Below are 22,241 nucleotides of genomic sequence, written 5' to 3' on the forward strand. Positions count from 1 at the left end.
AGGGTGGACTCTTGGGACCAAAGGATGCTTGACTCCCCCCATTTAGCTGCCCACACCTGAGGTATATCTGAACAATCACTTCCAAAGCAACCCCTGCAGCACATGCCTCCTCCCCCTCCGCACCTTGATTTTCCTACCGGTACCTCACACAAAAAGCAAGTCTCGTTGACATCAAGCAGCCCTACCTTAGATCTTTCAACACTTGCTTGGTCTTTCAAGAATCCAACACGGAAAACGCCTTTGAAGCTTCACAGCCACGCGAGAAGAGGCTAAGACGAAGGCAAGCTCTGTACTTTTATTCTGCTCTCAGAATTCCTGGCCTCAATGCAGTGCGGTCTAGCTCAAAGCATGGTGGAGAGGGGGCTACAAACACGGGGGGGAGGACGCATCCGGGGAGACAGCGCAGGCAGCTGGGAAACACGTCTGCCAGGACAAACGGCTCCCGATGCGGGACTGCGTAGGTAGGTTCCTTCCAGAACTGAACGGCCAAGGGTTTGCCCTTCGCACACCGCACAGGGCTGTTTTCTGCCACTCTCCCCAGCACAGCGTGTAGAGGATACACACACCCTGCCTCAGAAAACAAAGGTACCTGCGTGCACAGGGCAGTTTGGACATACATGTGCGTTTGCCTGGATGAAGACCCCCTTCTATTATCTTTAAGAACTGGGAACAACTTCAGATATCACATACCTGAACCACAGCATTTGCAGCTTACACTAGCATCCCTCCCATCCCAGGTTTGAGGCTGCTTCACACCACTTTCCAACGCACCAGCTGTTAGCACTGGGACGGGAGAAGACTCTTCCTGTTTCCTAGGACTAGAGAGATGTGGGACTAAGGCTAAACATGCTATCCCGTAACTGGAAAGAGCCAGGGAAACCTGACAAGACTGTAAACCAGGCACACTCAGGACTCACCTTCCTCCCAGTGCAACTCCCCTCTCATGGGGGGAGGCTGGAAGAGGATATTTACTGGTGGCCGCCAGCCCGAATTGCTGCTCAGCAGATTTATGCTGCAATTTGTAGTGCCGTTAAAATAAAATTGGAAGAGTGGTGGGGGAAGAGAACGAGAGAACTAAAGAGAGGAGAGGGAGGAGAAATGGATCAGGAGCAGCCACACAGTTCCAAAGCTGTCTGCTCCCAGCTCTCACCTCTCCGCTGAACAAATCACCCTGCACTTCCAGCTGCTGTGCTCCAGCCCTCGGTTCCTGCAACGCCAACACCGGGGCTCACCTCACAGCGGGGCACACGCAGGGTCCGTTCACAGAAATCCGTCTGTCTCCACAGCAGCTGAAGCGTCAGGCTCAATAAACGCAGCAGGCAGAGAACGGCACGAAAGGTCCAGGGCAGCTGCAGGCTGGTAGCTGCTCCCAGAATTCCCACACCGCAGCCACCAAGGCTCCAGAGGACAGGAGAAGGGACATCCCATCCCAAATGTCACCCTCTGCCTTCTGTCTCTCATTCCAGCACTGGTTAAACACCATTCCTACCTGCTGAGCTCAATTACCACCTCTAACTCCAGGAGCTGCCAGCTTTGCATACCAGATCTGCAGGAAAAAGGCTGGAGTCACGGATCAGTATCCCTGCACATGCAAGGAGCCACGGGATTCCCCCACCGAGATCCCCATCGAGGAGAAGCCAAGAAAAGGTCAGAGTGCCGTGCAGCTCTCCAGGAATCCTGGCTCTGCTCTGCAGGGCTGGGTGCTGACACGTGGCCTTAAAAAAAAAAAAAAAAATCAAAAGCAAAACCTGTTCAGTGAACTTCAACAGAACAGCTTCCTCAGGGAAGTTCACCCTGCCCTGAGCCTGCCGCTCTGTCTCGCACTGCCGAAAGCATGGAGGAAATGAGCACTACATCCACGGAGACTTTGGCCTTTCACCACCTCAGCATCCCTGCTCTTTCCAGAAGGAGCCAGGCCAGCCTCAGGGGTTCACACCTCATCACAGAAACCACCACAGACGATTTAATGGGGCCAAACCATCAGTCCGGCGCTGACCACACGGGCGACGGTGAGCTCTCAAAACCTGCCGCTAAAGTTCCTTCTCGTGGTGCTCCAGCAGCAACCGAGTCCGGTTCCTGCTTGCACGGGAGAAGATGGGATCCTGCGCGCAGGCCGAGTGCCACCAACAGCAGCGGCTCTGTTTGCGCTGACCTATAAAGGTGACTTACTTCTCTTTCTCATGGCCCTGAACTGGAGAGGGGACAACCATCAGCAGTTCCAAGAAGCCCAGTGGTAGAAAACATCGTGGTTTGGCTGTGGATGGTTCCTCTTGCACAGCCCACTTACCATCTTCACTTCCCCGCACTGGTGGCTTCTAGGACACCCCCAGTACCACGTGCACACACACAGCACCCTTGGATGCGCAGAGCGCACCAGACCTGTGCCCTCTGGAGCACAGCACCCAGTGCGGACGTTAAGGTGGGCTCCTTCAGCACGCTGGGGTCCCCGCCAGCCTAAAACCCTTCCCCCGCACCCTCCTGCCCCGCTGGCACCAAGCGAAACGTGGCAGTCAGCGGCGCCCCGAGGCCACCCAGGGCAGCTGCTGTGTCACAGGAGACCACCCACCACGGTACCATCAGCAGGCCAAGGAGGACAGAGGACGCTGCGCCACGTCAGAAGCCCACCACGCTCCCACCCACCCAGCAAAGGCTGAAAGCAGAAACCCACGCCTGGCCTCGGATTCAGTCTGACGTCACGGCGCACTTCAAAACCAGTGGCTGTTTGGTTCCTCCGGCTTCTCGGAGACAGCAAGGAGGATCGCGTGGGTCACGTGGGGCTGGAAGAGCCAGGAGCAGAGCAGAACAACGCTGTGCTGGGACAGGCCGAGCCACGCAGCCAGCCAGCACCCCGACCCGCTCCCTCTGTTCACGCCCCGTGCTCTAGAGCTACGGCCACCTTAACTGAGCCAGCAACACATCCGGCCGACTCCTGCGGCAGGCAGGCTGGCCGGAACTACTGGGAAGCCCCCACAAGTTATACGGTGCCCCGGGGGCCTCTGGACCGGGTAATCCAGACTGTAGTACTGTTTACTGCCTCATAAAGATGACACATACTTAAGTAAGCGCTTTGACAGCTGGAATCTAGAGGATGCTCCTGGCTGGAGGATGCGCAGTTAACCCTCAGATGTCCACACGCCACCACGGCAACCCAGCAGAGGCCATGCTGGGGCCCCTCCAACAGCTCAGCGACCCTTCAAGGCCAGGCTGGACGAGGCTCTGAGCAACCTGATCTAGTCAGGGATGTCCCTGCTCCTGGCAGGGGGGTTGGACTAGATGACCTTTGAAGGTCCCTTCCAACCCTAACCATTCTATGATTCTGTGATTCCCTGCAGCAGGACACAGCGCTTCCCGCCAAGGCGGGCAGCTCCCGCTGTCATTTAATGCTCCGAACTCCTTCAGGTCACACATCCCCTCACAAACAGCTCTGGGGTAACCTCGGCACGCATCTCCTCAAGGACAGCCTGAAGGACATCAATGCCAACCCAGGGACACGGGACGGAGAGGAGAGGAAGAGCGAGCACGCGTGCCCTGCCTACCGCAGGCTCAACGCCGCGCGAGATGGATGGGCCCTGTCAGCTGCCGTGTCCTCCCCACCGACAGCCGTCCCTCCAAACACACTTGTCCCTCTGCACAGACCCACACAGCGGGTGTGGGGAAAGGCAGCAGAAGCCTCAGCTCCGCAGCAGGGCATGCTAAACCAGACCCGTTTGGTGGCACAGGGCCGGTGGGAAGCCAGCGCTGCGTGGGGCAGGCGCCAGCCAACACGGGGCTCTGGGTAAACGGTGTCTCCGCCTCAGTGTCCCAAGGAATCAGAGGGGAAAATAGACACACACACACACAGAGCTATCCATCTGTAGTTTCACTGTTCCCAGGTACGCAGGTCAAAATCAGCTTTTTGGGAAGAGGAAAGATCTTGCTGTGTCCACCTTCTTCCCACCGCACGGCAGGGGAACGCTACCGAAGGGCGGGGGGTCTGGGCACCCTCTCCTCCCCCTCCAAATGGTGGAGAGCGCCAGCCTCCCAGCATCTCCTGCTGCTCCAGCGACTCTGCCGCGCTCCAAACGCAGGAGCCCAGCTTTACGTAACCACAAGTCCCAGCACGCGATGAGGCTCAGAGCGCTGGGAGCGGCAGGGCTTGAGCCCCGGTGTCTGGAGACAAAGCCGAGCTCTGTGCGCTCTGGGCAAGGGCAGACGAGGCCCCCCCAGCTCCCAGCAAGCTGCTGACTTGGCAGCCTTCAAGCACCCGCAGCCCAAACTCTCATCCTCACCCCACGCGCCGCCCCGAGCCTCCTGCTGATCATCCCGCCGCCGTCCAGAAGGGCTGCAGGCTGTGTTCACACTTCACTTCCACTTTCCTTCTGGTTTGAATGCCCTGCTGCAGCCTCATAAACGCCATCTGTAACGCAGGAGCAGCTCCCTTCTCTCAGACCGGTCTGTCACACCTCCTCCCGTGACCTTCAGCACCTGCCCCTCGCAGGGATGCACCGGTGCTTGCGGGCACGGATGCCGGGAGATGCACCGGCTGCAACGCTGGTGCCGTGCCAGGGCCAGGCGGAGCGGGAAGGCCGGCAGGCACAGCAGGGCAAGGAGCACGGGAACGTGCCCAATTCAAACACAAGCCCAAGGCAGTTTGCTGAGGAGAGCTGAGGTAAGGCACAGCTACCCGGGCGGCCCGCGGATCTGCGGCAGGAATCGGCAGATGCAGCCCCAGCGCACCGAACGCAAACAGCGTCCAACCACAGCGATCCTTCCTCTCGAACAACCGCCCTTCTGTCTGCGTGGCCCCACACCGGGGGCTGTCGCACCCCAGGGAACAAAGCCGGCAGCGGATTCGCGCAGTACACGCTCCCGTCTCCTCCACGCACCAGCGCCAGCCTCCAGCCCAGCCGGGATGAACACGGCCTTTCAGTGCCACGGCCAGCCAGAGGCCAGGCGCCCGCAGCGGGGAGCGGGCGAAGGGAGACCACAGCTCCGCACGTGCTCCCCTCTCCGTTTCTGAATCCCCACCCAAGGGCAGAAAGCAGGAGTCTGCTCTTGCCCTCACTCCCTCTCCCCAAGCCCAGGACAGCAGCAGCGCGAGGTTAACGCAGGTACGTCTCCCCCCAGGACATGCCGCACGACATGGTGGTCGGGCTTGTGGGTCCCACTCCAGCTCTTTCGCGTGATGCTGGGACAAAAACAATCACACACACAGTTTCCTACATTTTCTCCTTCCTTGCAGCAGCTCAGCCAGGGTCCTGAGCTTCCTGCTGTCATCGCATCCACCCATCGGCTTCTTCTGGAGGGCTGAGATGGCTTCGCAGCTCCGGGCCACCTGCGTGACGCCTCGCGGGGGTGCAGGTGATTTGCCATGAAACACCAGACCAAGCTCCTGCCTCCGCAGTCAAAAAAAGTCAAGGGAGCAATGCAGAAGAGTTGCTCTGGAAAAATCCCTGCTCTGGCTTCTCTTACTAGTCCCTGCTCTTAAAGAAATGATTAAAAAACCAAAGGGCTCTAGCAGGCCCTCCTACCACACATCGCTGCAGCCCGGAGTACAAGTACGGCTTCCTTCACAGCAGCATCACACCTCCAGGATCCCTTCCCAAAAGGGACGGAGAGGAGAGGACCACGGATCTAGGCACAGCCGAAGTCGGATGCTAGCCCCGTTCGTGCAGCGTGGCATCCTGAGAGCAGCGAAGCAAAACCACCCAATGCCTGCACCTGGAGAAGGACCTGACCCTGCATCCCTGGGAGGAAGTACGCTCAGCCACCGCGGCGTCAGGAGCACCCCAAAACCAGGTAAAGGTGCTGGTCTCTTTCCTAAGGCTGGCACCATCGAAGAGAGGGCCGCTGTGCTCTTCATGATGTGACAGCAACGCTCCAGGCAAGGGGTTCAGGGATTTTAGCCAGCCCCGCGGGGTGAGACAAGCACATGAGCTTCGATTGACTCCCTGCCCTGGATTTTGCCCTCTCTTTGGACAGAGTAAGCGGGCAGGAGAGCTCTGTTAGCTGCTCCTGTGGGAAGTGGACATGGGGAAGGCTGGGGGGCAGACGGGAGCAAAGGGAGAGTTTGTTTGGGTACCTGTTGAGAACTTTGTTCTCTGCTACTCTACCTCCAAGTTCTATCTCCACCTATCCTCCAAGTCCTTCACAGCTCCAGAGCTCCAAAAAGCCACAATTTAAATAACTACGAGGCTTTGTGAGCAAGCAGACTGCCGGGGCAGCCAGCGCGGGAAGCGGATGGGCAGGACTGGAAGCCTCGGGCGGATGAAGCGGCATACCACCGTGCCAGCTCCTCGGCACCGCGCGCTGTCTGGAGCAAGACATTCTTCCAGCTGCCGCGTGCTTTGGTGAGAACTGGCAAGCAAACGGTTACAAATCCAATATTCCCATCGAGCAGGTATCCACGACAACCTGCAGCATCATTGCTCTACCAAATCCCAGCTGAACTTCACCGCCACAACAACTTCCACAGGGAGCACAACCCACGCGGGGACGCATCCACCTCACGGCAGCGCCTGGGGAAGACGAGCTCCACTCTGCTGTGATGAACCGGCACGTCCTGAGGAGGGAAACCTCACCTCTCCTCTGTGGATAGAGAGCCAGAGCAGATTTTGGTTATCCCCAGCTTTTCCACAGCCACACGTCTCTGTTCTTTGCGTGGAGGTGTGGGAGTGGAGCCGGACCCCAGAGGTCCCTTCCAACCTCAACCGGTCTGTGGTTCTTGCAAGGTGCAAAACCAGCCCCCTGCGCACACCCAAATCCAAGCAGGTTGCTGACAAAAACCAGGGAGCTGTGCTGCCCCAGCCCAGCTCTGCCAGGGTAACTGGACTCCAGAGAGCACGGACCCTGGCCTGCTGAAGCTGTCAGACCTCCCGAGGGCGGTGCCGGACCTGAAATCCGATGACGGAAAAGAGAAGCAGGGAAACGCTGCAGTCACCGGATGCTTTACCAGTAGCTTTTCTTCGCAGACACCTCACTTCTCAGGGCACTGGTTTCCCCAACAAGAAACCCATCCTCCAAACACCAGTTCTGCTTGTGCTGCGCTCGGAGGTGAAGTGCCACAACGCAGGAGGGGCAGAAGGAGCCGTACGCAACCACGTCCCCCCTCCGTACAGCTCCCCGCTACCCGTCGGTGTGCCAGCGTCCCTTACCGCCATCTCCACCAGCCCCCAGACTGCTCAAAGTCCCCGAGACAGGGCTATGTGACGCTACCCACCCATCCTGACTCGCTGCTTTTCACATATTTAAGCCACGGGGTTCACAGACACCAACATCACAGATGCCTCGCTCCGGTTTTCTCTCTAGAATTAAGTGGTGCTCCTGGAGAGCTGGGGGCTACAGCCAGTGCCCTCCCATCAGCTGCCAACAACAAAAGCAGGTCTCCTGACGGAGGGATTTATATATTTTTGGCATTTGAAAAAAGATAAGAGAGTCTGTTCCTCCCTCCGCAGCCGTTGAGGTCCAGAGGTATTTCACTCTGAAGAGGCTTTTACAGAAAAATACCAAGCCTTTGCAGAATGCTGCGGGAAACCCCAGAAAATACACATTCTCTGGAAAAGGAAGGAGCTCGGAGAGCTTCAAACTGAGTGGTGTGTAGCTTAGGTTCATCTGCACAGCTCTTAACACCACTTCCCCAAAAAGCCTCTCCTGATCGGAGCGACCTCAAGCAATCCTCACTGCTACGAACCTTCACAACACATCCAACGCACTCTGCGACCGAGGAACCCTCCCAGCCCACCAGCCTGGTGCTAACACACACCCAGCTCCGGCACAGACCTCGCTCAAAAGGCCACAGCAACCCAGCAGGGAAGAGGTCCCATCTCCCTGATGTTCCCATTAGGATCCCATTCACCTCTGAGTCCCACCAAAAATTGGGCCAGGACAGGACCCTGCTGTCCCTCTTTAGGAACGCTGGGGAATGAAGACTGGGCAAACAGAAACAGCCCCTTAAATCTCATCTGAGAGGCAGTTCAGCGCCCTGATTCCCTCCTAACACCTTACAGATGTGGAAGGACGCACACTGAAGAGCTGCCACCGCCACTTCCAGGAGAAGCAACCACGAGCCCATGGCTCCCAAACAACTCAGCTGCAGCAGCAGCAATAGAGCTACGTCCACCCGCCAGCACTGCACCTTGCTGCTCACAGCTTCACGAAGAGTCTGGCGTGTCCGGGAGCTCGGCCGCGATGGGTCTGTGGGCTCAGCTGAAGGCTCTCACCCAACAACAGCCCAGGCCAAACACCTTTGAGCTTCACCCAGGCAACAGGAGACAACGCAGCCTCCTCTCAGCTTCTAAAATCTCCAAAGCCAAACAGCGCCGATTTCTTCCCTCATTGCCACCCCACCAGGAGGGAAGTCTCCCCCAATTCCCCCACCAAGTGCAGACCAAAGTCACTCGTGAAGTCCTCGTGTCCCTGTTTTCCTGCCAAGATTGATCTAGGTTCATCCCTGAGGCGTGAGACAGACCGGAGCAGGCTTGGCTCCGTGCCGCTCTAGAGCGGACAAAGCACGACCAGCTCTGAAGGCGGCCGCGGGCAGGGTCAGGAAATCAGCAGGAAAAGCAAAGTCTATCCCAGAACTCCTGCCCAGCCACAGACAGACTCCTCGGCACTCCACTTCCTTCCTGCACTCCAGGACTCCAAGACAGGGACATTCAGGAGCAGGGCTACGTACTCTGACTTGTTCTATTGACTTATTTAATTTTGTAAAGGAATACATTTATCTGGTCCTCTCCGGAAACCAATCACCCGGCTTTCATCGCCCTGTTGTTCCACCCGTCTCGCCATGGGAAGCGCAGGGACTTTGCTGCCCGCCAGCCTGGCTGATCTCAGCAGGTCTTCTGAACCCACTTCCATAATCACTGCCTGAAGCGGGTTCTTCCCACATGATTCACTGCTTGGTGAATCATGGCCAGTGATTTTCCTGTCTCCAGGAACCGTGCAGCGTTTAGCCGGGATGAGCTCTCCCTTTAGCAAGGGAAATACATAATTATCAGAAAAACCACTCCTGTCCTAACAGGACACTGGCTTTATCTGCCCTGAGACCGGCAGTTCCTGTTCTTGCCCCAACATCCGCTCCACCACGAAGGCTGGTTGTTCAGGAAATCTATCTCCATGGATCAAGATCTCACTCAGTTTCTCAAGCTCCTCCAAGCTACAGACTTGGGATCATGAGCAGCCTCCTCTGGCACATGCAATGCTGCACAGATCCAACCGTTTCAGCGCCCAGTGCCAGCTAAATCTCAGCGCTGGCACACTGGGCCGTTGATCTGTGAGCCGTTGACACCTTCCCCGACTCTTCAAGGCAACACAGGAAAAACCAGCAGTCCAGAAGGAATAATCCTGCAGGAAGGACCCAGCTCCGTTCGCAGGATCCCTCTAAACCAGAGGGGACAAGCCTACACAGCGCAGATCGCCGACCAGAATTGTGGGCCAGCCACAAAGGTTGGTACACCCAGCACCAGACATCGGGAACGGCACAAAACAGCCTTTTTAAAGGCTTCTTGAGCATCGCTAGAACTCAAGCCCACGACTGAGAGCCAAGACGACAGCTAATCGGTGTCACACTGTGAGCAGCTCAACAAGGAAACCCACGAGAAGACTCCAAAGGAGCGAAGCGTGATGTCGCTTGCCTCGGAGCCTCCCAGTCGTGCACCAGACACCCTGAAGCACATTCCAGGGCTTGCAGCAGCAGAAAGGGAAAAAAAACGAGGACCACACGACAGATGCTACACGACCGTCACAGCAAACGCCTCCAGTGAAAGCCACAACAGCTCGGGGACGCTCGGAAGCAAGCAGCTACTCCTAAAAGACTAGCGGCTCCACACACACTCGAGCAGGTACGAACACCCAGCTAGCTGCAATCCGCACAAAGCAGGCGTTAGGCAAAGGCTCAAATACTATTAGCACAAAACACAGCAGCCTCTGCAGCCAAGCGCCCGCGGCAGAGGATTTTTTGGTGCTTCTGACATACCTCTCAACCTGCCAGAGCCTGAATGCGGGGCACCAGCTCTGCAACGCGGAGAAAAATTCCTCACTGCAAGTGGCTGACGGGGAAGGGGCAGAGGCAGTGACTCAGAGACACAGCCGAGGTGCTGTTTTCATCGAGGAGGGATCGAAATTGAGGGCTGGAAACACTGAGCTCTTTTCAGAGTAACTCTGTTTTGGCGTGTTTAATTCTCCTGGATCTGGTATTTGAAAGCATTTCACTGCTTTTGCATGAAAACAGCTTCTCCTGCTCTTTTGAGCTCAGAAACTCTTGCTACTTATCGCCGCCCAACCTGGGGTCACAACCCTCCGTTTGCGACACCCACAGCGCAGGTGGGAGGTCAGAAAGAAGATGAGCCACAAGAAAATGGCAGATTTGTTACAAGAACCAAGATCCCGTTCCCAGGCAGCCACCTTCCAAATTTAAGTGAGTGAGGAAGAGCTGGGACGAGTCCTGCAATCTGTTCTGCGGGAGACATCACCAGCCCTGTGAAAAGGATGTGGCTTGGTGTCACTCCCATCGGTGGAAATCCGGCTCCAGCTTTCTCCGGGACCGGAACCCAGCCTCCGAATGAAAGGCCCCGATGCTCCATCAGATGCAAAGCAACTCATCTCCCAAACGCACCGCGCTGGATCAAGCTGAGAGGTAAGCAGGTAAGCAGGCGCCTTCCCCTCCTCCTTACCTTCGCACCCGGTGGTGTAAATGCTGATGCTGCCGCGTTATAAGGGCGCTTTCCCAAACGGGGCCACCGGGACTACTCCTATACCAGCTCACAGCTGGGTGCCCCGCGTAGGGCGCGCTACTGAAGCCGTGGTCCGACTCCGTCTCCGCGGCCAGCGATGAGGCAGAGCTCCCCATGGTTCCCCCCTACCCAGGCCGCGCTGAGATTTATCCTAGGTTAGGTCCAAGCCAGCGGCACGGGCAGTTCGAGTGGAACGGGCGAGGCGCTGCGGCATGGGCTGCTGTAAAGATCCCAACACACTGGAGAAAGGAAGGTCGGTTCTGATCAGGAGTTGAAAAAAACAAAAGAGAAAGGGGGAAAGAAAAAAAAAAAGGAAAGAAAAGAGAAAGATAAGGTATGATTTCAGCAACAGCCCTCCAGTTTTAGAAGCCTATTCATGCATGCTCTGACCAGGATCCCCATTCCAGTGCTCACTGGGACGGGAAAGGCCATTTCACTGACACCAGTTTCTACCGCCTGGCGATGGGGAGTACGGGAGCTCGTGAAGAGTTAAGCACCAGGAGCTCCCAGGCTCAGGGAAGCAGCCCAGCTAGTGGAGGAAAGCACACCAGAGCCCAGCAGAAAGCCCCTGCCACCACAGCAGCAAAGTGGAGAAGCAAGCTTCGCTTAGAGCCCAGATAGACTCATAGAATCACAGAGGGTTTGGGTGGGGAGGGAGCGTTAAAGGCCACGCAGTCCAACCCCCTGCCAGGAGCAGGGACATCTCCAACCAGATCCGGTTGCTCAGAGCCCCGGCCAACCTGGCCTGGAATGTTTCCAGGGATGGGGCATCCACCGCCTCTCTGGGCAACGTGGGCCAGGGCTCCTCATTGTAAAAAAAGTTGTACCTAATATCTATTCTGAATCTGCCTCCCTCTATTTTGAAACCATGACCCCTCGTCCTGTCACACCAGGCCCTGCTGAAGAGTCTCTCCCCACCTTTCCCACCAGCCCCCTTTAGGCACTGGGAGCCGCTCTCAGGTCTCCCCGGAGCCTCCTCTTCTCCAGGCTGAACAGCCCCAGCTCTCTCAGCCTGGCCTCACAGCAGAGCTGCTCCAGCCCGCCCATCATCTGCGTTGCCCTCCAGCAGTGGAGCATGTTTTCTGGGACTACCTCACAAAGTGCAGTGGAATACTTTCAGCTCACACCAATTTTTAGCTGATAGTGAGCATCCCCCTACCCACAAAAGTAGGTCTGGGTTTTGACTGTTCCTCTTTTTCTCCGGCTCTCTTTCCTACTTTTTAGAATTTATTCTTTGAGCATCCTCACAGTTAAAGCGCAGAAGCGTTTCATGTCGCCTAGTATTCCAAGAAGCTTAAACATACACGTCTCTCCTTAAAGGAAAAAAGGCATGGCAATCTGGATGTGTGTCAGAAGGGATGGATCAAGGGAACGTTTAACAGAGCGAAAAAGAAGAAAGGAGGAAGAAGAAAAAATTAGCAGAGCTGAGCTTCTTCAATTGCCCGCCAGGATTTGGAGATGAATGAACTGTAGAAAGACCTTTGCGAACAAACTGCTTTGTGCAGTAAAAAGGCTGAAACAAAGCCTCCTAAAATACAGTTTTTCAATCCCAGGATTGTTCCAAGGGATCAAGAAAGGCCTTGACAGATAACTGGGTCTCGAACGCACTGCTCAAGGAGCAGGTGCAGGTTTGCTCCGAGCTCAGTACCAGGATGCGCCTGCACCGGGCCATTAGCTGGAGAACATTAACGGTGTCTGGTCACGGTGCCTTCTCTGTTACCTGCAAAGCCCGGACTAGCAAAATAAAACGGAAAAAAAGCCCAAGAACACAATTTTCCCTTCCTGGATTTCCTCCTTTTAACTGGTCTGTCTACTGGCTGTGCATCAGCCAACACGCCACCGTGCTTTGCACCCCGCTCCTGCCCACAGCAAGACTTCACCCATTTTGGGAGATCCACCAAAACGGATCCCTGGTGCTTCCCCTCTCCCTTCCTGCTATTCAAGCAGTTAATTTAAAATAAATCTGATTTTCTGGCTAAATGAAAGCCATGCAATGTGAGGGAAAGAGTATTTCCAAGCATCGCCACCTCGAGTCTAACTGGAGACATCAGTTGTCCCACACCTGCGATGTCTCTGGCTTTTCTGCCGAATCCCTCGACGGCTCCAGCCGGACTGCGCAACGGCAGCAAAGGCGTGGGGGATGCAACCAAGAGACCTGCTAGAAGAACAAACTCCCCACCTCGCGCAGAGCTAAACTGCAAACAAAGCAACTCCACAGGCTGGTTCAAGACTGCTTCCTCAGCTGACCCCCAGGCTGGAAAAGCAGCACCCTTCGCTTCTTCCTCCTACGCACGGCAACGCCAGTTTTAGCTCACCACAGCAGGCGAGAGACATGCCCGCTGGCCGCATCGCTGCCGGCTCCCGACGCGTCGCTGGTGTCTCGGCCCGGCCTCCTCCGCCGGGTCTGCGCCAGGGAGCGCGAGCAGGCGGCTGAACGCAAACGCTCTGCGGGGAGAGGAGAGGCTGGGAGTCCTGCTTTAAAACCCCACTGTGGGAGGAGCTGGCAGAGGCAGGTATCTATAAATAGGTGGGGGATAACGCGGCTAAGTCGCAGTGATCTCCAAGACTGGCTGGTCTAAGCGGGCTGCTTGGCTGTGAGCGCTGTGCAAAATCGGATTTCTCCAGGCAAAGCAGTAAATCCTTTTCTTCAGGGTCACCCCTCGCACCAGGGGAGAGCAGCCAGTGAATGATACTGAGGGGGAATGTCGGCCCAAGGAGGGGAGAGGGTGAACCTGTTTGAAAACAGGAGGAGCGGCAGCGTTCCAGCTCAACGCAAAGCGTGTACACGCTCGCCGTGCTGAGCCGGAAAACGCCGCTGGGCAACACTAAGCAAACGAAGAGCCTGCAAGAAGGGAAAGTGAGAACATAAACTACGCCCTAGCAAGAAGCTTAAAGAAGCAAGCCTCTCTGGAAGCCCCCAGTCTTATTTTGAAGGAGCTTCTCCCACCAGGCAGGGAGATGCCCCGGGAGACACCCTGCAGGCACAGCGCCCGTGCTGAAGAAGCCGCGGAAGAACTGCCAAGAGCTCCTCTGCCTTGGCAGGCGGGAGCAGGATTTTCCTCCTAATTAATAAAGCACTGCTTCCACCTATCTAATCAGGAGAGGAAGCAACAATGCGAACAGACCGAAGCATCTTGCGAAGGGTGGATCTCACTCTTGGAAATTCACACTCAAGCACCAGTTAACCGTAGCAAGATGCTGAGTTTGGATTTTGGTTTTTTTTTTGCCCCTTGCAGCTGCAATAATTACCACGTTTCAATCAACACCGTTTAAACTGCTCCCAAAATAAAACCAGATTTGATCTTTCCACCCCCAAGTCAGTGCACCCACTTACCCTGACCTGCTGTAGGTGAGGCAGACCCTTCCTCAGATCGCCCCGCCAGCACCCTGAGGAGCAGGCACCTACAGCGAGTTCAGGACGGCAAAGCTTTCCCATGGAGGCTCCTCCCGCTGCCAGGACAGCAGAGCAGCCGCCTGGGTGCTCCCAGATAAACTCCACTCCTCATCTCCAGCCAGCAGCGCTGAGCCTTTGGGCCGCAGCTCCCTGTCACACCACCCAAAGCGAAGCAGGCAGGAAGGGTGGGGATCCCAGTCTGCCCAACCCCCTTTCCTTCCCTCTGCTTCTAAAGTAGGTTTTGCCTCTGAAGAGCAGAAAAAAGAAAAAAAAAAAATAGAGAACTAGCCCATGTGTTTCAACGTAACTAGGAAGTTGCAGGATCAGCTTTTCCTAGGATCCTCCCAGGATCAACCTCCTGCTCTTCCCTTTGGCACACAGCAGGAAGAAGAGACGAAGGTCCCTGGAGCTGCTCCAGCCCATGGAGGAAGCCAGTGAGGCAGACTCATCCCAGTCCATCCCATGTGCAGAAGCCTTCTCCTTGTGATGGGACGCGCCTCGCACTCCTTTTCTCATCCATTTATTCATCCATGAAGCACAAGCCAGCTCAGCTCCTGCCTGAGTTTTCCAACTCCTCCTGGTTCTCAGCTTCCCAGACTCCGGGACAAGACTCTGTCACTTTATTAATTCCTCCTGTAAATAAAGTCTGAGCTACTGCCTTGCTCCAGGGAAGATCCAGGAAGGAAGACACAGCCACCCTGCACATGGGATGGCTCTGGGCCAGGTGCTGGGCCAGCAGCTGGCCCAGGAGAAGGCACACCATGTACCTAGAGGAAAAATATCCCTCAAAGTTGTGCCCAGAGGAAGCCACATAGCAGGAGGCTTAATTCTAGGAATGAAGCTGCAAGTGTCAGCCCTTCCTTCTGCTGTGTGAACTCCTCTGCCTGGGGGCTGACCAGGACAAGCTGGGACCTGGTATCACCCTCAACAGCAAAGGAGGAGCTCTCTACTCTCACTCACGTGCAACCTGCTCCTCACAGGGAGAAATAACGGTTCCTGAAGAGCGTTGAACACCCAGTCCCCACACAGAGCCCTGGCAGAAGCAGGTCTCTGGAGACGGCAGGATGTAACTCACACATCCCAAACACAAAGTAGTTTGGGGCAGAAGAGTGCAGCGGCAGGAGCCGGGGCTGGCTTGAGGCATCAAGCTGGAGAAAAACACTTCAGACACGATGGGGATGTGGCCTTTTACAAATCTTGCCACCAGGCACAGGAGGAGATGTCCCCACCTACCACCGAAGGAGACAGATGCTCACAGGGTCCAGGGTGAGCAAGGAACAGCGTGCAGGGATGGGTAAGGTACACAGCATGAGACACACCGGCAGAAGAAGGTTATAAAGTCACAGACGACGCACGGGATAACTGAAGGACGCAGAGCAGAGGCCTGATGGTGTGTCGTACCAAGCAAGCAAGGAAAAGAAGCTCAAGCATTTGTGTGCCCAGCAAGCGATACACAGTCAGGCTCCTGGCTCCGCAAGGTTCTGCTGCAGGACAGCAGAACCTGAGGACGTGCAAAACCAGGTACCAGCACCAGGCAGAGTGTGACTCGTATTCACCAGGCTGAGGTGACCCTGATAAAAGATGTAACCCCAGAGGAGGGAGGGTGGACAATCGCTCTTCTTCCACAAGGCAGGGGGGAAAAGAGCAGCCAAGCACCAAGACATCCACCACAGACAGATGCGGGACAGACTGAAATCCAGCGTGCTGAACACCAACCCAGGGAGAGCTCCACAGCTGCAGCGCAGCGAGAGGCCCCGTCACCACCCGCGGGACCCCTGCTGCAAAGCGGCCAGGCAAACCGGAACGCCCCACGCTGAGCAGGTGTATCACACAAAGCTGGCGTCTGGGTGACAAAAACCAAAGTTTTGGTGCTCTTTCCTCCTGCCCCCACCTGCCAAGCCAGTGCTACGAGGCAGGCTGAATGCTGCAGTCTTGGCAGGAAATTAAGGTGTCAGCAAGTTCCAGTTCCTTGCAAAGCTGCTGGAAGGGAGGGGTGGGAAGGCACCTCCAAGGACAGACTGAGGCATAGATCTAACAGGAAGGACGGGCCGGTGGTTGGCACACTCACGCTCCACCACAGAGCCTCCCGTGTGACTCGGGGCATCGTCCCGTGACTCAAAGCACTGCCCTGCCTCCCACGGCTGAGAAGTCTTCAGGGTGGCGAGGCGCTAGGATGACAGGCAGCATGCAAGCACCGCAAATTGGGAGGAGGGGGGGATGGGGAGAAGGGTAAAACTTACCCATCCAAACGTTTGGGATGGGCTGAGAGAAGAGGTGAGTCAGATGGTCTGGCCTTCAAGGAAATCTAGGGGACTGGAAGCTGTAAATAAGCTATTTTCCAAATCATGGTGAGAAACAAGGTGGGTGCACCACTTGCAGAGAAATCGTTAGATGAAATTAGCTGCCTGGAAACAGGTTTCCAGATGGGCTACTAATGAGGTAACAAGATAATTTAACCCGGAGTCCTGGACCAGCACAGAACAGCACCTCACGCTTTAGCCAAGTCCAGAACAGCAGCACATCTTTCTGGCCACAGACGTTAGCATGCAAAGGCGAGCCTGAGGATCTTTACCTTCTTTCAGCTGCCGGGAAACTGGTTCTGGCCCGACTTTACCACAGAAGAAACTCATACACAGCAGCCGAGTTGGGCTGAGCTGCATATAACGCCCAGCACTGACTCTTCCCAAGTATGCAGGCAGAAGAAGAGGTGTCCACAGCCTGAAGCGAAAGATCGATAGGAAAAGCAGATTTATTGCAGAGCCAGCTTCGTCACAAAGCAACTAGGGTCAAAGTCTGAAAAAAGTTTCCTCTTCTCCCTCGCACAGGACACTGTAAACCAGCAACAGATTATCCAGTGAGCTACTGGAAATCTACCCCGGTCACTTTGAAAGAGGGGATTATACAGATTTGAAAAGGCAATCGACATCTTAATTACAGGCTATGGGGAGAAGAGGAGGAAGAAGCAGTGGAGGGGAGGGCTTCTTCAAAATAAGGGTTAACTTCAAAACCCATCTCTGCTGACAGCTGAGGAGCAGGAAGGTCCTCATCTGAATAAGCATGAAAATGGCAACAAAGGCACTGCGGAAGCAGGGTCTGCATGTACACACACACAAAAAAAACCCCACAACCAAATCTCTAAAACCCTAGTGCTCTATTAAGTCAATTAACATTGCTTCAATGAAGTGTAACAAGCTGCTGGTACCCTCCAGCTTACTAGCCAATTGTGGCTGGCTTCCGAGGGCAGCGTTAACGAAAGCGCGTGTGGGCTGGCACGGTTCCTCTCATTAGCAGCATCGCGGTAATGCCACAGAAAGACAGACAAGGGGAAGAAACAACACAAGACAAGCCACAGCGTCCAATCTCGGGCAGCTTCACCAGCAGATCTCATTTCCAGATTGTTTCCTCTCTGCCTTTATAATCCTCGTAGCAGAGTTCTGTCATCCCGCTCAGCCCGCAGAGTGCCCCAGCCACAAAACACGCCAGGCTGAAAAACCACCTCGACAGACTGCCTGCTGGGACCAGTCGCGCTGGGAAAACAGGGAGCTTTTCCTCGCCTGCTACCAATATGCTGTGGGTTTAATGGGAAGCAGCATAAGCAGGGATGCTTTGCAGGAGGAACACACGCACGGGACTCTTGCCAGGAAAAACGCATCTTGAGTAACACATGTGCTCGTAGTTTCCTCTTTTTTTCAGAAAGGTTTAACTACACTCTGGGCTACCCAGCAGCAATAATTTTTTTTTTTTTTTTCCTCCCTCTTTCTCACTTACAGCACAGTGTTGATTGGTAAACAGCAGATCTTCCTGTCTGAGGCTGTGCCAGCCTGTGCAGAACAGAACTGTTGTTATTGCACATTCACAGCGAGAGACAAACATGAATAAGAGCCACGAGCAAGAGCCAGGCACTGGCTCTTCGATACATTCCTTTATCGGGTTCACCCTGATTGACTGTTACCGATAACATCTCTCCCTCCTGACGGGGCAAGGTGGCAAAAGGAGCAAGGACAAACATTAAAAGAGACGACAGAAGCGACAACAGCGCAAAAAGTGCTCTTCTGTATTCACTAACATTCACAAACCGCGCAGCTCAGAACCCCACCCGCACTTAAAGCGCTCAAAAACACAACACGGAAACAAACGGGCACAGCGAAACCAACCTCCCAAAAGGAAGCAAAAGGAAAAACAAAGTGGCTTTCAACATATTTCTCGGGCCAAATCTGCACCAAGAGCCATGACTGGTGCAGGACATCAAGGTTACAGCGACCAGGGAAGGGAAAAAATTTGCAAGTCATCTCTCATCTGCAAGATGACACTCTGCAATGGCACAAGTACAAGACACCAGCCCAGGAACACTGGATACTGGGAGCCAGAGGAGGGTTTCTAACCTTTCAAAGAGCAGATCTCTGGGCCAGATGCTCCAGAAGCACTGGGGAGAAAAGCACAGGGTTAGTTCCAACAACTAGTTACTGGACCAGTTCATGACCCGCACAAGGTGACTGGCTTTGGCGGTAGGGAACTGGACTTGATGGCCCGTGAAGTTCCTCCCAGTCATGCAGCAAGCTGAACTGGTAGAGGGGCACAGTCGCCCAGGCGCAGCACAAACACGGGGTCAGACCCAAAAGGACACCAGGGATTGTACCTTCAGATCATGCTAAGCTGACGGATAAGCAGATGAAGAGCTGGCCACCGCAGAAGGGAGGGGAAGACAGCTGCAGTAAGAAGCGGGGTCTCGCAGCCAGTGAAAACCCAGGGCACGGGCTTGGAAAGCAAAGTCTCAGAGACAGGAGGTGGAGGAGATGTCCCCTGAGCATGCCGTCCCCAGGCACTCCAGCCGCAGTTTTAATTATAACACAGATCAGACAGACAGTAAAGATGTCAGTCAGCCAAGCCACATCCAGCTGCAACCCTTGCTGGAGGCAGCTCCCAGTCTCCACCGCACTGCCCCGTCCAAAACTCCTCACACAAGGGCAGCAGTGTCTCCTTCTACCATTTTTTACCCAGTTTGGCCATTCCTGGCTTTAATCAGGCACCACGCCCCAGTTTCCAACCGACTGGCCTAGATGTAAATCGCCCGTCTCTGGCTGTGCCTCGGGCCAGCGCGGGGGTAGGGTAAGCCTGGCAGACAACAACAGCATTTGGCATCTCCACCAGAAACAACCAGGCCTGAGAACCACTGAGAGCTGTGACGGAGGCTGCCGCCTTCTCTGCGAGCATGGGGAACCAGGAGAGGACAGGGGAGAGTGAAACCCAGGGAGGGCAAGAGGATAGTTCCTCTTCTAGCACAGCTCAGTGCGGTAACCGAACAGAGGAGCATCCCATCGTTGCTCGCCTCTCTCCGCCTCCAGATTACTCCTGAGCTCTGTCCTGGGCCGTCCTGAAAAGCACACAGTCCCTTCTGCACACTGGTGTCGCAGCCTTGCCGTTACTTCCGTCGAGAGATGATTTAAATCATACAGCTGGAATAACACCTGGAACAACTTTGATATAAATATAACAGTGCCTGCCACCACTGCGATACCCGTTCCTCATCGGAGTAGCTACACTGGCTCCATCTCCGTCACAAGTGGCTCCTCTTCAGCTACACCAAGCAATTAAACTGTAGGATGTGTTCAATTACACACCGCCTTCAGCAGTGTTTGCCCAGGAGAGCAGTTCTTTGAACAAATATAACGATCGTACAAGGGAAACGCTGTACTCCAAGACGAGAGGGCTGAAACATAACACAGACGCTTTGAGGAAGGAGCTGCCTTTGCCGCAGCGAAGCCAGCCCTAGCAGGCCCTCCAACACGCTGATGGAGCCGGACTCCTAACCAGGACCAGCTGCCTGCTTCCTGAACCCACGTTAACCCAAACCGGCAGATGGAGGGGAGATCACGTTACAGGAGCCCCTCTCAGATGCCTTGCAAGACGCATCCGGCTGCTGCAGCCTTACGTGGTGCTACGGACCCCCAGCCTCCCCTCCAGCAGGCTCTGCTTGCTGAAGCCCCCTTCACAGCAAGGTCAGGCAACACGGACAAGGGCTCTGCGCACCTGCAGTAGCGTTCACAAGACATTCTGAAGCTGCATCAAAACTGACCCAAGAGCAGGAACGTTACTTCATCCCTCCGACACCTGAGAACACGGCACAGATCTCAGCCGACACCTGCCCGGTGACAGTCACCACCCAGAGACCAGAGTGCTCACGCTCTGGCTCCACTGACCCCAAACCATAACAGATTCCTGCAGACCTCCTGCTAAAGCTGGACACCAAGGTCACACGGAGACGCCAGGCTGAAAGCAGCCCAGCCACAGAAGGTACAAAACAGTCACCTCTCTGTCCCAGTCCTGAGCTGGGAACTGCCACGACACCGTGCTTATTGCAGGCAAACCAATGCAGAGTCTCTTAGATTAATTTATTTTCCTGCCCTTGCACTCCTTCAAACACACCCTGGGACAGCCACGCAGTTCCATGGCTTAATATTGCAAATATTTCTCTTCCACTCTTACAGTTTCTTTGCCATGAGAAAACCAGAGGACACCAGTATCCCCAGCCGCAAGAGCACGTGGCCTTCACACCGACAGTGAGGAGAGGGCAACACTCAGAGAAAGAATCAAAACAAGGAAGAAAGACAAGAACGAGAGGCACGGGAGACAAGAAGCGGGGTAACCGTGCTTGCAAACCGGAGGAGAAAGGGTCTTTTTCCTTTCAGCCCCTCCCAGCCCAGCGCCAAGCGCAGTCAGAAAAGCCTCTCACCCGACACGGCTTCTGCTCGGCAGGTCCAGGGCCCAGCTGGTGTGAAGTCAGCCCGGGGTCCCTGGAATCGAACGGCCGCTGTTGGCACCAGCTGAGCGGCCCGCCTTGAGGAGCATGCTAGATGGTCCGGGAGCACGCCACGCCTGCTAGAAGGAGCGGCTGCTGCGCCAGGCTGGTGAACAGAGAGGAAAGAAAGGCAAGTCAGAATAACCGGGTGCTGGGGCTCCGGGCTGATCAGCGTCGCACGAGCACACCCACCAACCTCACATTTTAGGTCGCTCAGCATCCACAGCTCTCCGAAGGCTCTGTGCTTCCCGTGGCATCCGGCTGGAGCTCAGTCCCGCCTGGAGACAGGAACTGGTCCGCTTTTGAGTCAGCTCAGGTTCTTCACTCGTGGTCCCAGCACCCTTGGCGGTGAGTTTACAGTTCTGTTCCCAGCACTGGCCTTGCTCTCTCCGAAGGTAGATGCTGCTTCGTGTTCTGGCGAGGCCTGTTGTCGTACCGGGTAACGCAACGCCTCACAAGCACAGCAGGGTCTTGGCGGTGAGGATTCTGGGCAGCTCTTGACAATCAGCAACAGGGCAGCATCTCCCAGTGGGTCTGGGTGTGAACGCAGTGCTGTCTGGAGGGCCACACCGCCTGGATGTTCAGATACAGAAACAGCTGTTAATTACTCCCCACAGCCAGGACATCGTTAGCACTTACATCCACTGGAAATTCAAAAGTACAAATGCCTCTGATTACGTCAAACGTGCCTACCCCACCCCCCAAAGGCACGACGTTTGAATACCTGCCTCGGCAAACCTCCTGCCCCTAAGATATCGCCCCTTCCCCTTCATACGCTCTGCTCTCCAAACAACCTGTTCTAACGAAATTCGTACTTTGCAGAAGTGCCGTCTCCTACGGGACAGGCTTTTACCAGATGGAGGCAACAAGAACCCTTGTCTGTAACGGTTTGGCTCACCAGCACACCCTCACTCTCTCTATTTTAATTGGAGAGGAACCAAAAAATTGAATAAGGCTTCAGCTAGAACAACGTCATCCCTGAGCCTCTTTGGGAGCACGGCAGAAGCATCCAAGAGGGACGGATCCCGGTCCTGCCCCCATCACCCTGGGGTGCAGCGCGATGCTGCTGGGGTGGGTTACGGCGAATTCACCGAGAGATTTTCTCTTCCAGCGCTCTGCACCACTGCGATTTCCAGGCAGCAGGGAGAAGATGACCGGCGGTGAACCCCCGCACACGTGCTGCTAATGAAATCAAACCAGCCAAGGAGAACCCCACGGAGCAGGCAAGAGACACCCTCGGGGAGTGGTAAAAAGTAAATAAGGGACTGATCACGGTTCAAAAGGCCCATCCGGATCCTTTTAAGCCCAAGGGTCTGTAACTCGTGGCCCACAGCATCTCCGA

At 55.4% G+C, this 22,241-nt stretch overlaps 1 protein-coding gene across 12 annotated transcripts in view; it reads right to left on the bottom strand.

Moving 5' to 3' along the window:
• Window positions 1–22,241, bottom strand: part of CAPN15 (calpain 15) — a 55,527-nt gene that overhangs the window by 28,433 nt on the left and 4,853 nt on the right. For 6 of the 12 annotated variants that reach the window (XM_086759459.1, XM_086759458.1, XM_086759455.1 and 3 more), the window contains exons 2-4: window positions 21,101–21,472; window positions 20,834–21,005; window positions 10,650–10,969 (exon numbers count right to left, since the gene is read on the bottom strand). In XM_086759459.1, coding sequence (XP_086615585.1) covers window positions 10,650–10,825 — 176 coding nt within the window. In that variant the 5' untranslated portion in view covers window positions 10,826–10,969; window positions 20,834–21,005; window positions 21,101–21,472. Of the gene's footprint in view, window positions 1–10,649; window positions 10,970–14,043; window positions 14,182–16,675; window positions 16,822–18,485; window positions 18,504–20,833; window positions 21,006–21,095; window positions 21,473–22,241 lie in introns of those variants that run through there. The other 6 variants (XM_086759456.1, XM_086759464.1, XM_086759457.1 and 3 more) reach the window with 6 other exon arrangements.

The sequence above is a fragment of the Chlamydotis macqueenii genome, chromosome 15 (assembly GCF_036417535.1).
Source record: "Chlamydotis macqueenii isolate bChlMac1 chromosome 15, bChlMac1.mat, whole genome shotgun sequence".
NCBI classification, from domain to species: domain Eukaryota; kingdom Metazoa; phylum Chordata; class Aves; order Otidiformes; family Otididae; genus Chlamydotis; species Chlamydotis macqueenii.